This window comes from Spermophilus citellus (genome assembly GCF_964194105.1).
Source record: "Spermophilus citellus genome assembly, chromosome: 2".
Taxonomy (NCBI): domain Eukaryota; kingdom Metazoa; phylum Chordata; class Mammalia; order Rodentia; family Sciuridae; genus Spermophilus; species Spermophilus citellus.
In genome coordinates this window covers 150726974-150741180 of record NC_138183.1, presented here as the reverse complement: position 1 = coordinate 150741180, position 14207 = coordinate 150726974, and the positions used below count along the sequence as shown (strand labels likewise).

At 54.3% G+C, this 14207-nt stretch overlaps 1 protein-coding gene across 4 annotated transcripts; it reads right to left on the bottom strand.

Annotated features, from left to right (window-relative positions):
* Nucleotides 1-1198: 1198 nt before the first annotated feature.
* LOC308631070 (complement C1q tumor necrosis factor-related protein 5) lies at nucleotides 1199-9084 on the bottom strand. Of its 4 annotated transcripts, XM_081261975.1 has the most exons (12): nucleotides 8365-9084; nucleotides 8143-8256; nucleotides 7901-8053; nucleotides 7560-7773; nucleotides 6801-7180; nucleotides 6479-6555; nucleotides 5762-5910; nucleotides 5172-5302; nucleotides 4905-5039; nucleotides 4190-4317; nucleotides 3001-4098; nucleotides 1961-2098 (listed from the first exon to the last, which is right to left on the bottom strand). In XM_081261975.1, the coding sequence occupies exons 1-11, from the start codon at nucleotides 8639-8641 to the stop codon at nucleotides 3874-3876; spliced, it is 1983 nt and encodes a 660-aa protein (XP_081118101.1). In that variant the 5' UTR covers nucleotides 8642-9084; the 3' UTR covers nucleotides 1961-2098; nucleotides 3001-3873. The 4 variants fall into 4 exon arrangements, with proteins under 4 accessions (XP_081118100.1, XP_081118099.1, XP_081118098.1 ...); XM_081261974.1 differs by lacking the exons at nucleotides 4190-4317; nucleotides 4905-5039; nucleotides 5172-5302; ... (5 more) ...; nucleotides 8143-8256; nucleotides 8365-9084 and adding an exon at nucleotides 2456-2729 and having other exon boundaries at nucleotides 1199-2098; nucleotides 3001-3232; XM_081261973.1 differs by lacking the exons at nucleotides 4190-4317; nucleotides 4905-5039; nucleotides 5172-5302; ... (5 more) ...; nucleotides 8143-8256; nucleotides 8365-9084 and adding an exon at nucleotides 2456-2712 and having other exon boundaries at nucleotides 1199-2098; nucleotides 3001-3231.
* Nucleotides 9085-14207: the final 5123 nt, after the last annotated feature.

The following is a 14207-nucleotide window of genomic DNA, read 5'->3' as shown; positions in this document are numbered from 1 at the left end:
GTCTTCTGGAAGGGGAGGAGGTAGGTGGGTCCTGAAGAAACTGGTTTGAGGCCCCTCCACTCTCTAGATTGATAGGCTGAGCAGACTGGGACTGGCAAGCTCTGATTTGTTAGTCATTAGATTGAGGCTGGGCTCTCAAGGTCAGAGGAAGGGAGCTTCCAAGGGGCTTTGTATTCAGCCTCAGACTTAGTGGCTTGGCCCACCCAGGCTGTGCCCAGCACAGTGGGGGAGAGTTCCCCACCTACATCAGAGGTGGGAGGCTTGTGGCTGGGTATGGCTCTTTCTCTTTCCTTCCCCCAACTCTGGAGAGGGAGCTAAACAAGGGGAGACTTGGCTCCTTCCAGTCTCTGTTTAATGTGGGGATAAACATTTTATGAGGGAAGATAAACTTCCTGAGATGGAAGTAAAGCACCCCATTTCCTCCACCCTCATCTGGAACTCCTTTGGCAGACCTTAATACCCTTCCTCTCCTTAATCACCCCAGAAGTGCTGACTGAGCTCAAGCGACCAATGCTTGTTGCATTCTGAAACTGGGGCGCCCCCTTGTGGTTTCCAAAGAAATAACTTATCTTTTTTTTTTTTTCAAGAGAGAGGGAGGGAGGGGGAGAGAGAGAGACAGAGAGAGAGAATTTTTTAAATATTTATTATTTTTTAGTTCTCGGCGGACACAACATCTTTGTTGGTATGTGGTGCTGAGGATCGAACCCGGGCCGCACGAATGCCAGGCGAGCGCGCTACCGCTTGAGCCACATCCCCAGCCCAAATAACTTATCTTGACATCCAAGAACATCATTCACCTAGCATGGTGATAGAGCAATAACTTTCCAGTAATCCAGGGACCAAACAGCCAGAGTAGCCATAAATGAAAACCTTAGCCTTTTGTTGTTGGATCAGGGCAGGGTATGTGTGGTGAAGGCAGTGCCCATCTGATTTGGCATCTTTGAGTCAGAAAAGACACCCCTTTCTCTGGGTGGCCCCACAGCAGGAGAGTACCCCTCCCCCCAAAACCCCATATACTCCTTTTCACAACTTCTGAAACCCATGTGACAGCTCTGTGAAGCAGGCTGTCATTCCTCTGGGCCTGCTTCCTGCATTTCCTACCCCATCCCATCCAAGAACGCCCAGTTTGCTTGCACAGCCCACCATGATACTCAGAAACAGAGTATCCCCACCACGAAAGAAAGGCTGAAGCCAGTAAGAGGGTTTGTTAAATTTATTAAATGATCTCTGAGAAAAGGGTTGGTCCCTGAAGCAGGAGGGATGGAGGAGGATGCAGAGAAGCAGAGGACCAGGAAAAGAGCACCCCACCTTGGGCCAGAGCAACCAGGGGGACCCACATTTGCTAGTGCAATACATTCCTTTAGTGTTGGGCAGAAATCCAGCCACTGCCCCATGCTGCCAGCACCAGACCTCAGACAGCCTGGGTCTCCATTTCTTGCCACAGGACGGAGAGGCCTCTACTCCACTTCCCTAGTCATTCACAATATTCCGGGGGGGGGGCCAGCCCTCCCGAATGTGCCGCTGTCAGTGTTACACCCTTCTCTTGTAGAAGAGAGCGGGAGCTTACTTTCCAGTAGGCACTAAGCAAAGACTGGAGAGCTGTGCCAGTCGGAGTAGACAAGAAATCCAGAGAAGGTGCTGTCTGTCTTGATGCTGGCATAGATGCCAATGTAATCACCCACGCCCACCTGCACCCACACCTGGTCCTCTGGCTCCAGTCTCACCATGGCACCCCCGGAGAGCGAGGCTGGCTTGGGCCACCCTCCGAAAAACTGGAAGAAAGAAGCGATGGACTCGCCGTTCTTGACCAGATCGAACTGCAGACTGGCCCGGTAGACGGTGGCATGGACTGCGAAGTAGTAGACCCCCGGCACTTGGCAGGTGAATTTGCCGGTGGTGGCGTCGTAATGTCCCTGCTCGTTCACCAGCACGCGGTCAAAGGGTAGGGGCGCATCAGCAGGCGGAGGCACCCGGCTCTCAGAGCGCTTAGCGCTAAAGGCGGAGCGCGGAGGCACAGAGCACTCGCCTGCAGGCCCGGTTGCCCCCATGGGTCCCGCCTCTCCTCGCGGCCCGGGTTCCCCACGCGGCCCCGGCAGTCCTGCGGGAGAGGGGGGGGTTAAGAATGGTGGCTGTTGCGGTGGGATCAGCCCGCAGCGGGGTGCAGGAGGGCGACTTCAAGACTCCCACTCTCGCTCAGCCTCACTGAGCCTCCGAAAAGCCGCTTCCTTTCTCCGCCCCAGTCTCTGCCCCGGTTTTCTGCAGGGGTTGGGGTAGATCTGAGCGGCTGAGCAAAGAGGGTCTCAGGCGTGCCCCGCCCCGCCCCGCCCCGCCGACCTGAGTGGTTGGGCATTAGCGCCCCCTAGAGGGAGCCCCGAACCCTGCGGAACCCGAGGGCACAGGAGAACCACAGTGGCTCCAACATCCCATTTGGACCTCAACAAAGGTGCTTCCTTACCCGGCCTCCCGCCCTCGCCTTTCTCGCCGGGAGTCCCGGGCAAGCCATCGCGGCCGTCGCGGCCGTCGCGGCCAGGCAGGCCCTGGCTGCCATGGTGACCCGGTGTGCCTGGAAGGCCCGGGTGGCCCGGGCACAAGCTGGGGATCTTGTTATCTTCCAGTGGGGGCGAGCCGGACGCCAGGCTCAGGAGCAACAGGGCGAGGAGAGGCCTCATGATGCCGGCACCGGGAGCCCGAGCGCCGGTGTCCTCTCGTCGTCTGTGGGTCGGGCAGGGCTGGAGTCGGAACCCAGAATTCTGGCACCCGCCTCGCTCTCCACCCTTGCTCAGCCCAACCGGTCCCCACCCCACTGCCATGCCCCAGAGGCTGAGCCGGCGCGCTGGAGGATGGAAAAAGGGGCTCCCCAGAACTCAGAAGCTGGAGAACACAGCCGAGAGGGAAAGGGAGGCCAGCCCTCCCTCCTTCCCTTCCTCCCACCCCAGCCGGCGCCCAGACTTTCCCACAGTCTCCTCCCTCACCCCATTCCCCCTCCTCTGCCAGACTCACCCACTCCCAGCTCCCCGGCGCTGCTGGCTCTCTCAATGGCCTCCTTTGGGACAGTCGCCACTCTGGACCCTCCTTTTGGCTTTGCTCCCGACCTGCACTTCACCCTACCCAGGTACCCCCTTGTCCTCGTCGTTCCCCTGGTCCTGGTTCGCTCCTGGTCGGTTCTGCTCTGCTCCTCCCAGACTCCAGGAGGAAACCAGTTGTTCAAGGGCCAAGAGCTCCGGGCCGGGAAATAGCAGGGAAATAACTCGTGGTGTCGCCCGGCCGTCGGCCAAAGTTTGGGAGGAGAAGGGAGGGGGGAGAGAGAATTTGAGCAGGGCACTGAGAGGCAATTGGTGAGAGCCAGACGCTAAGGGCTCTGGTTTCCAGGAGCGGGAGGGAGAGATGGTGCAATGACAGAGACCAAGGACAAGACTCTAGACCATGGAGAAGTGGACCAGCGAAGAGCAGAGCCTGGAGAGTTCCAGAGACTGAGAGCCAGCAGGAACAGGGCCTTTGAATCTATAGGCACTCAATACAGTTTTGTTGAGTAAATGAAAAAAACAAAGGGCAGGTGACAGAGAACCTGAAAAAGCAGATGGAAGAGAGAAAGCAAAAGATAGGAAACCCTGCAATGGAAAGCCTCTAGATTGTCCAGTGGCACAGTGTGAAGCCAGGTCAGCAGCCTTTGGCAAGTAAAGGAACAGGGAAGGAGAGTGAAGGTGGGAGGGCTCCATTAGCCAGGGACTGAGGACTTAGTCTCTCTTCCTACGTAGGAGACCCAGAGAGGATGGACAGAGTCCTATGCAAAGGTGCCCTCTTCCCTTGTCCTCTGCCTGCTTGCCCATAAAGGCAAAAGCCTGTGGGCAGGCAGAGGCAGGGCCAGCGTGAGGGTCAGGGCTGTGCACAGGCTTCCAAACCAGCTGCCTCAGGCAGCCTGTTGCAGTTGAAGGGCCAGGGGGTGCCCAGTAGTGCCAGGCCAGATTGGCACTGTCTCTCTGCCTCCTGGCAGACAGAGCGGCAAGGGGGAAGGACACTGCCCAGCAGGGTGCAGCGGGGCACAAGCAGCCCACAAAGGAGCCTCCGAAAATTCTGGTAGCAGGGAAGGCTTGTTAGGCTCTGTGGGAAGAAGAGATCAGCCCTCAGGTGCTCAGCTCCCCAGGTTCCCTCCCCTTCCTGTGGCCTCCCTCCTTGTCTCTGTCCAGAGCACCTTGTAGCCTCTGAGGACATCTACCACCTCCTCCTGGGTGGCCATGCCCACCCAGATGTTAGGGAAGGCCGTGGTGTTGTAACTCAGACCGATGCACATCTCCACCTGGACAGGCTCACAGGCCAGCTCTGCAGGGATGGGAGAAGGGGTCACTGTGGGGACAAGTCACTTCATTACTCTGGGTCCTTACATAGGTCAGATGGAGATTGTTGTGAAAATCCAAAGAGTTAACAAGGAGAGAGGCTTTATACACATCAGAGATTCCTGTTCTTCTCAAGAGCCATCTCCAAGCAGCAGTTGCGAATCCTGGGCATCATGCAGCCACCTCTTTGATCTCAGGGAATGTGGGGTGCCCATATTTGCAGGAACTACTTGGGCATCTGTAATAAACTCACCCACTCTGTGTAAAATCTCGTCTTCATCTTTGAAGTGGGTTGTGGAGAGGACTGTGTGTGACAAGGTGGCTGATTCTTGAAGCCCCAAACATTGATTCCCATATTCCTGGGTCCTTTTGGCGTGACACTAAGTACCACTGCCCCCACCAGTTGAGAGTCTCTCCAGGACTCTGTGAAGTAGCCCCACAGTCAGGAGAGTAAGACTCAACTGGTCCCCCAACCCCAATCAGGGAGGAGGGAAAGGAATGTTGGGGAAGGTGCTGGACACCCAGCCTGCTCAGGATTGGGGCCCATTCAGGGTGTCAGTGCAGGCTTCTCACCTGGGGGTGGGAGCAAGGGACTGCTGCAATTCTTGTCATTGTTGCCATCTATACAGTCTCTCCACAAGTCACACATCCACTGCAGATCCCTACACCCTCCATTCTGGCACAAGAAATTTCTGGGTCCACAGGGGTCTGTAGGCACAGGGGGTATGGCAGTACCCTGGAACTGCCCCCGCTCCGGGGTGCCCTGACCAGGTCCAGAGCCCTCTTCTGTTCCTTGGAGGTGTCTCTACTGCCCACACCCACTCGCCCAGGGGTACTTACTCTCTGTGGCATTGAAGGCCTTGAAGGTGGCAGAGAAGCCCCCGCTGCTGATGCTATGATCTGTCCGGAAGAGCACAGCCAGTTCACGATGCGAGGAGACGAGATGTGGAGGTGTCTCTGCTCCACAGAACCTGCCCACCACAGAGTGTTGTTCTGGGCATGTGACCCCAGGCCATCTGCTACATCTCTGAGCTGGGGCTCTGGGACTTGCCAGGGGTGATTGGAAACAGTTGCTGCTCTCAGAACTTAGGGTATGGTGAGGAGGACATACAGAGTCAGTAGACAAAGTTTTAAACTACTTGGGCTTGAGTGGCTTCAGGAGGGCTTGTGGGGGAATGGAAATAGTCCCCCAGGGTGGTCGAAATGGGGGTGGAGAGGGCCTTGCCAAAGGACTTCCTGGGGTGGGGCAGTTGCAGGAATGAGGGCTTTGAGATAAGCATGCACAAGCCTTTTAGGGTGAAGGTAGAGACCCATGGCCTGGAGTGGCAGAAGAAAACAAAGTTGGGGAGTAAGTTGGGCCCATGTGTAGGGAGCCTGGTGTGTCAGCAGTGGAGGATGGGTTAGCTGCTCAGCTACCCTGGCTCCCGTACCTGCCCAGGAGGCTGAGGGCTCCTGAGCTGCTGGTCTCATACACCTCCACGTAGTCAAACTTGCACTCGTCCTGTGCTTCCAGGCTGAAGTTCCAGAATTGGAGTTCTATGCCATGTCCAACAGGCACGGAGATATGCCAGGTGCAAAGCTGGGGGAGGGTGCAGATGGAGAAACCCATGGGCCCTTCTCCTGTCCCACTCCGGGCATCCAGGATGAGCTTCAGAAGGGACTTCTTAGCCCAGCGCAAGCTTTTGCCCACCCAGCTTCCCAATGGAAAGCAAGAAGCCAGGTCCGCGTGATGGAGGCCTCCTGGGTCAGGGTGAGCCAGACTGGGGCTTGCCCGAGTGTGTGGTTGTGTTTCCTCAACCCCAGGGCTGGTCTTGATAAGATGAAAAGTCTCCTTTAATTTTCCAGGAAACTCTTGACTTTCCTGCACATGTGTCCTTACAGGGACATATGTGGGAAAGACAGGAGCCTCGTTTATAGATGAGGAAACTGAGACTCTTAAAAGGGGAAGGATCTTTAATGTGGCTAGTCTCAGCAATAGATGGGTTTGCCCAACATAGGAATATCTGGGTACAGAGTAGGTACTTAATACTGTTCCCTTTCGGTCTGCTTGAGTAATGACTTTCCCAAGTCCAAGGCAGTGTCTACCATGCTGTTCCCAGTCACACTAACCTGGGTGTTCTACCAGCTCCCCTGGGCACCACACTTACCTGTTGGTGAGGGTGCTGCTGTAGGTCACTGGGCGTGGAGAAGGTGCCCTGCAGCCCAGTCAGATTCCCCCCACACCCTGTAGGGAGGCGGAAGGGCTCATGAGTTGCCAGGGCCTGTGCCTCCATCGTCTAATAGGGCCTGCAGCGGCCGCAAAGCATGAGTTTGGGCCCTGCCTGCAGGCAAGCAAGTTCCGGCCAACCAGGCAGGGAACGTTGACAGGTAGGAATACAGATTTGGGGCTGGGCCAAGGTTGGGGAGCCCAGCTTGAACCTGGGGCAGTTGCCTGAAGACAGTACCTCCCCACACCTGGTGGATCCATACCCAAGAGCTTGGCACTACAGTTAGTCTCGTCACTGCCATCGGCACAGTTGGCAAAACCGTCACATACTGAGTCAGGCAGCAGGCAGACGAGCTGGTCACAGTGGAACTCTTCGTGGGCACAGCTCCCTGGTGGAGGGCATCTGGGGTCAGAAATCTCCAGAGTCTCCAGATCTTTTGCCAGTGCCGAGAGTGACTGGAGGCAAGGAATGGGCGATAGGCAGCTGGGCACATGGTGGGGATGTCGCTCACCGTGCCCAGGGGCCACAGCTTGGTACCAGGCCTGGAAACCAGATCCTTCCACACTGCTGTCAGAAACGAAGGCCACCTGGAGGCGGCTGGCGTTGGTGATCAGTGTCGGGGGAGGCACCTTCCCACACACCCTGCAAGAAGCCAGGTCCCGTGATGGTGATGGAGGCCTCCTGGGTCGGGGTGAGCCAGACTGGGGCTTGCCTGAGTGTGTGGCCTGTTTCCTCAACCCCAGGGCTGGTCTTGATAAGATGAAAGTCTCCTTTAATTTTCCAGGAAACTCTTGACTTCCCTGCACATGTGTCCTTACAGGGACTTACATGGGAAAGATAGGAACTCCATTTATAGATGAGGAAACTGAGGTCAAAGAGGGGAAGCAAGGTCACACAGCAAGGTGGTGGCCGAGTGGGGCCCAGTGGTCCAGTCTCTCCCAGGCCTCCCCTGCAGCTTCCTGGTTCTGCCCTGCTCCCCCTAGCTTCCAGCGGGGGCTCTCCTGGGGGAAAAGGGACCCACCTGAGGAGGGGCCCTTCAGGCTCAGGAGAGATTTCCAAGCGATCGAAAAGACAGGCGGCCACGCCCTCCACGCTGAGGGCTTCAATCTTGAGCTGTATCGTATGGTCAGTGGCCACCTGGATGTGCCACACGCAGTGGGCATTGGGTGGGTAAGGATCTGGGTAGTTAGGGCTGCTGAAGAAGCCCCTTGGACCAGGAAGGAGGCCCCCACAGGCTGCAGGAATGGAGGGTAGAGTTCAGAGTTCACAAGGAGAGATCCTTTTTCCCCAAGGCAATACTTTCTGGCTTCCCCTCCAAGCTGCCATCTTGGGCCTTCCTAGAGAGCTGCGCTTAGTACTCACTGGCCTGGTGTGTGGGGCTCGTGTCTGCCCCCTGCTGCCCTGTGGTAGCTGGGGAGGTGGTGCTGGTGCTGGTGGTTGGGGTAGTAGTAGTGGTGAGGCCTTGGGCAGGCAGTGGGCTCTTGGTGGCCCCGGGTGGGGGTGCAGACGGCAACTCTAGAGGAGGAAGATGAAGGGGCGGCATTCAGAGGAGCTGGATCCATAGGAGGTGGGTAGAGACCCACAGAGTCAGTCCAGGTACTCACGGGACAGGATGATGGCCGCGAGCAGCCCAAGTAGCAGGAGCAGCAGACTGGCGAGCAGGAGGATGCAGAGCCAGGAGAAGTGGCAGTCTGGCTGCAGCCCTCTGGGACGCCGGCCTATGGGCAGGAGGGGGGGTTTAGAGCCCCCTGCCCTTCGGCCTCCTTCACACGGTGCTCAGCTTCTGGGCCCCTGTCTTACCCCCAGGTCACCCCTGAGAGGGTTACCATGCCAGGGAGCTTGGATGTTGTGGCTGGCGTCCTGCCGGAGGGCTGCTGAAGGGCCAGGTAGCCCAGCTTCGGGCTCGAAGGCAGGATTGCAGAACTCGGTCTGGAAGGCAGAGGCTCGAGGCTGAGGGCAGGCAGTGGGCTCTTGGTGGCCCCAGGAGGGGGTGCAGCCTGAGGATGCTGGGTCTCGGAGGGGGGGGGGGTGGTTCCTCGTGGCCCTTACCTTGCTCAGTTCTGTCGCCTCCATGCAGAGGATGACATCCGAGTATTCCTTCATGGCCCAAAGCTCTGCATGGCTCTCTGGAGTCCCTGTGATAGCCCTAGACCCCCAAAGGCCCCCTCTCTGGCCACAGCTCCCTCCCAAATGGGGCAACCTTTACTCCCAGAGAGCAAAGGCTGTCTGGCTAGACCAGCTCTTGGGCTGCACTTGGCTGACTGATTGGGGCTATGGCTACTCTGTCTCCATGTGGGGGAAGGGATGGCAGCCAGAAGGAATTCACAGAGGCACGAAATGGTCCCTTAATCCAACTCAGCTGAGGAGCTGAGGGCAAGACCCTGGCACAGGGTGGCAGTTCTTAAAGGCACAGGCAGTGGCTGAGGAAGCTTCCAGTGGAGGAAGCAGGTACCCAGTGGGCACGTGTGAGCAAGCCCGCCACCCCTTCCCCACCTCACCCCAGGCTGAGGAAGCTCCTGGGGTGCCAGCAAGAAAACATGGGGCTGCTTTGCAGATATTAGGGAGACTCAAGGGGTCTGAGAGAGACAGAGAAGCTGGGTGTAGGTTGGCAGCTTTAAGACCTCTGTGTCTCAAGGCCCTGGGCAAAGCCAACTGCCCACCAGTCTTCCCGGTCTGGGTGATGGGCATTAGCCCAGCCTGGGTCTTTGAAATGTCCCTATTAGATTACCTGTGTGACCAGGACAAGGAAGGGAACCATTATAGAAAGAGCATGGCGTGAACTGGAGGGGGCTGTCCTCCCAGGGGCCCCTCAGCCGATAGGAGACAGGATAGAGAATGGGGAGGTAGGTGCCCAAGGCCTTGCGCAGGCTGGGGTGGGTCGTCGGGCCTTTGCAGGGTGGGAAGCCCACACTGAAAATGAGATCACTTGATGTCTCTTCTTCATGAGTGAAGTTCTTTTGGAAAATCCAGTCTGGCCCAGCTGTCCTCAAGGGAGGAAAATAAGGGATTGCTAATCTGTTTTGTGTTAGCCATGCTCAGGCTGAGTTGGGCAGGGCAGAGGGGCGTGGAGTCAGACTAATTCTTATGGCTACTATTTGTAGAATGTCTTCTATGTTTTAGGGCAAGAGGTCTTCCGTGCAATTTCTTTCCTTTCAAACTCTATGAGGTAACATAACTATTTTATAAATGATGGTGCTAGGGCTCTGAGAGGTTAAGTAACTTCCCCAGGGTCACACAGCTAATGAGATACAGAGAACAAAGTTGCATCTTCTAGGACTGGGTAAATACCAAATGCATGTTTTTTTGTGACATATTGCTTTTGTCCTGTGGTGAGAATGAGGCATGTTTGGAAAGAATAGGGGACAGAGTATACCAGAAGGGAGCAAAGTGAGGAAACTAGCAGGGGCAGAAGAACCAACACAGATTCTGTGTTCCTAAGGCAGCTATCCTTGTACTCAGGAGAGGGGATTCCCCCATCCCTACAGTCTTCTTCATCTACCCTCTTGAGGGCCTGAGGGGCTTCTGTCTGGGAGGTCAGACCTTTTCCAGGACCCTTGAGTCCAGCAGCACTTGGTCTTTAAGAAAAAAAATTTCTACCAATGGGGACTGAAGCAGGTGTTCTACCACTGAGTGACACTCCTGGCTTCCCCATCTTTTTTTGAGGAGGGCACTGGGGTTTGAACTCAGGGTCACTCGACAACTGAGCCACATCTCCAGCCCTATTTTGTATTTTATTTAGAGACAGGGTCTCACTACTGAGTTGCTTGGTGCCTCATCATTGCTGAGGCTGGCTTTGAATTTGTGATTCTCCTGTTTCAGCCTCCTGAGCTGCTGGGATTACAGGCATGTGCTACCACGCTTGGCTCTCCCCATTTTTAAAAAAACATTTATTTTGAGACAGAGCCTTGCTAAGTTGCCCAAGCTGGCCTTGAATTTGTGATCCTCCTGCCTCAGCCTCCTGAGTTGTTGGGATTGCAAGTGTGTGTGCCCAGCTTTAGGGAAGGTCACTGTAGGGGCAAGTATTCTTCTTATCATACTGGTTGGATCAGACCAGGTAGGGTTCCTTACCACACAAAGAGCCTGGGCCAGAGCCTGGCAGAGTGCTCTTGTGCTGAGCTTGGAGGAGAAGATGTGGAGTTGGAGGGCCACGCCCCTTGGGTCTGCTCCTGGAGACGTTCATTGAGAGGTTGCAGAGCCAGGCCTGGCTGGGAGCAGCGCTGACAGGATGACAGTTGTCCTTGTCTCAAGCAGCTCCTGGTTTAGTGTGGTGGTCCTCAAAGTGGGGCCCAGGGAATTATTTAGAGGGTTTGAGAGGTCAGAAGTGAGGGCTGGAGATGTGGCTCAAGTGGTAGCGCGCTCGCCTGGCATGCGTGCGGCCCGGGTTCGATCCTCAGCACCACATACAAACAAAGATGGAAAAAACTAAAAAATAAATTAAAAAAAAAAAAAAAAAAGAGAGGTCAGAAGTGTTTTCCTGATGACACTAAGATGTTATTTGCCTTTCTTGGTTTCTGTACTCAAAGCAGTTTTCCAGATGTTCTGTGATGTGGGATTTGGTGATGGGTGGAATGCAAAAGGGATGAGAGTCCAGCTGTTTCTGTTAGACCAGATGTTAAGGAGATTTGCAAATGTGTAAAACAATGCTACCCTTTTTAGTATGTTTTTTTGTTTTGTAAAAAGTATTTTAAAAATGCATGGTGGGGCATTCCTGTAATCCTAGGAGGCTGAGGCAGGAGGACCACAAGTTTGAGGACAGACTCAGTAACTTAGTGAGACTCTGTCTTGAAACAAAAAATAAAAAGGGTTGGGAATGTGACTCAGTGGCAGAGAACCCCTGGACTCCATCCCCAACACCACAAATGAAAGAAAATGAAAACACAAAAGCCCCATATGAGTGAAATTGAAGGCAGACCCCTCAACTCATCGTCGTATTTGACCCTCACACCCGTCCTGGGATATAAGGCCTCAAAGTGGGGCCCAGGGAAGTATTTAGAAGGATCCCATTTTCCACAGTTGCTGAGACCCTGAAAGTTAAGTGCTTTTGCCCAAAGTTGTACAGCTGTACAAAGAGCCCGGCTGAACATCAGAGCTGGCTCTATTGGACTCCTGGTTTTCAATTTTACATTCTTTTGCCCATATTTTTTTTCTCATTTTCTTTGCTATTTCCCATGTCCTTCCTAGACTTGTACAATGGGCCGAGAGCAAGAAGACCTGTGAGCAAGGACACTTGTCTGGCGCCTGTGTGAAGAGGTTGGCCTGGGGCCTGAGGTGGGAGGTTTCTTGCTTCTGTCTGGCTGTCTCTTGGGAGTCCCTTTTCTCCTTCCCACAGGTCCCAGGGCCTGACCTTCTTGCCTTTTCCTTCTTACTGGTGTCTCCCGAGTCCCAACCTGTCTCAGCAGTGACACCATCCCTCCTGCTCTCTGTCCCTTACTGCTGTAGAGCTGTCCTCATGGGTTGTCCTGCCTATCACTGTGCCCTCGGCCCATTGTACGTTAACAAGACAGGGGACATGGCATGCTAATGTGGCTCCTGCATGAGACCCCACCTCCAGAGGCTCCCCTGGTTTGTGCCTTCATTCCTGAGACCATGGCTCCCTATGGCTCCCTATGGCTCCCTCGTGGTTCACTCTCCTCCCCTCTGGAGGTCGGTGGGCGAGCAGCAGGTAGGGCGAGCCACTTGTGGTCCTGTTCTATTGCAGGACTCCAGCTCTCCAGCTTCCTCTGTGCCTAGTTCTCCAGCTCAAACCTTCCACTCCAACCAGGCTGGCCTCCGCTCTGTCCCTGGAACAGGCTGTGTTCATCCTGCCTGTCCATCTTCCTCCAATCGGAAATGCCCTCCCTTCTCCTTGCTACAGGACCACCATTATAGGTATGTGCTCAGTGCCTCCCTCCTTTTCTGCCAAACCTTCCAAATGGACTCCTCCTTCTCCTTGCTCACTGCCACCCTGGGTCTTGACCTTCATCCCCTGGTTCTTGATTCTTCCCTAGTCTTCAGGGGCCTAGAAGACAGTAGCTTAGTGGCCCTGGCTCACCAACAACTCCAAAAGGCAGGCAGATCACCCCAAAGATCAGGAGATCAAGGAAGCTCATGCCCTGGTTTTGGAATGCCCATCCAGTGACCCTAGCACACAGTTTCTGTCCAGTTTGGGCAGTGCTGTTTACTATGCATCCCTAGGATTATCCCTGAGCTGGGAAGAGGCTCTAAATATAAACCTCTGTCAATGTGCGATTCGAAGAAAGGTGGTACTCAGTATTCTCAAGGGAATTAAACATTTGCTGAGGATTACCTGCTAGGAGAATCTCAGTGGAGCTCTGATGGTTTAGTTTTGGAAATGGGGCTCAGATGGGAAATGGACATTTGTTGAGTACCTGGCTATGTACCATACTGTTTTTGTTTGGTACTAGGGATTAAACCCAGGGGCACTTGACCACTGAGCCACATCCCCAGCCCTATTTTGTATTTTATTTAGAGACCGAGTTGCTTAGCCTCTCATCATTGCTGAAGCTGGCTTTGAACTCATGATCACGATTTGTCTCATCTTCCTGAGCTGCTGGGATTACAGGTGTGCGCCACCACGCCCGGCGCCCTTTCTATATTTTATTTTGGGACAGGGTCTCATGAATTTGCTTAGGGCCTTGCTAAATTGCTGAGGCTGTCCTTGAACTTGTGATCCTCCTGCCTCAGCCTCCCAAGTTGCTAGGATTATAGGCTTGCGACACCAAGCCCGGACCAGTGAGATTAAATAATTTGCTTGGACGATACTCACTAGTCCTTTTCTGTTGCCTTCCGTATCCCACAGATACTTGTTTGTGCTTCAAGAGTGATGAAGGATGGGGACACTCAGAGGTGTCTAGCTCAAACCTAGCAGGGCTCAGGTGGATTATGCTGGTTTTTCTATTGGACACGTGTGAACATAACCTTGCTGTTTAGCTAAATTCCTAATGATGCAGAGTAGGAAAAATTCCTGCAAAGAAAGCGCTGTTTATAATTCCACCAAAAGGTATAAAACTGTGATGAGAAGAGAACTGATGGGGTTCCATCCTGCCTCTGCCACTGATAGGCAATGGTGGCCTTAAGAAGGCTTTCTGAGAGCTCAGCAGACTGCCAAAATGAAATCATGGACAAGGGTGCCTTATTCTATTTTTTCTTTTATTTCTTATTTATATGTGGTGCTAAGAACCGAACCCACATGCTAGGCAAGCACTCTGCCACTGAGCCACAACCCCAGTCCTCTAATTCTAAATCTTCATAGAAATAGGAATTTTTTTGAGCATTGATTCACTTAAATTAATTCTGCAAACTGGAACCGGGGAACCATTGGTATGTTAAGACCCAGTTCAAGGTCACACAAGAGCAACTGCACATGGAGCACCTCCCCTATGGGAAGGCCTGCAGGAATGCCAGCAAAGAATGGGAGAAGAAATCCAGGTTACTAAAGGGGGAAGCAGGATGCCAAACACGGGGACAGACCTGTTTGTGTAACACCAGGGCCTGCTGCCACAGGGATGAGAAAGCACAGTAAACCAAGTGGAGAGCAGGGAGCAGAGGCGAGGGCCTGAGTTGGGTACCTACCTCTTCCTTACCATATGCTCCCCAGTAGGAGATAAGTAAAATGCACTGGGTGGCTTCTACCTCTGGTGAGAAGCTAGTGGGATAGGCAAGAGTTACA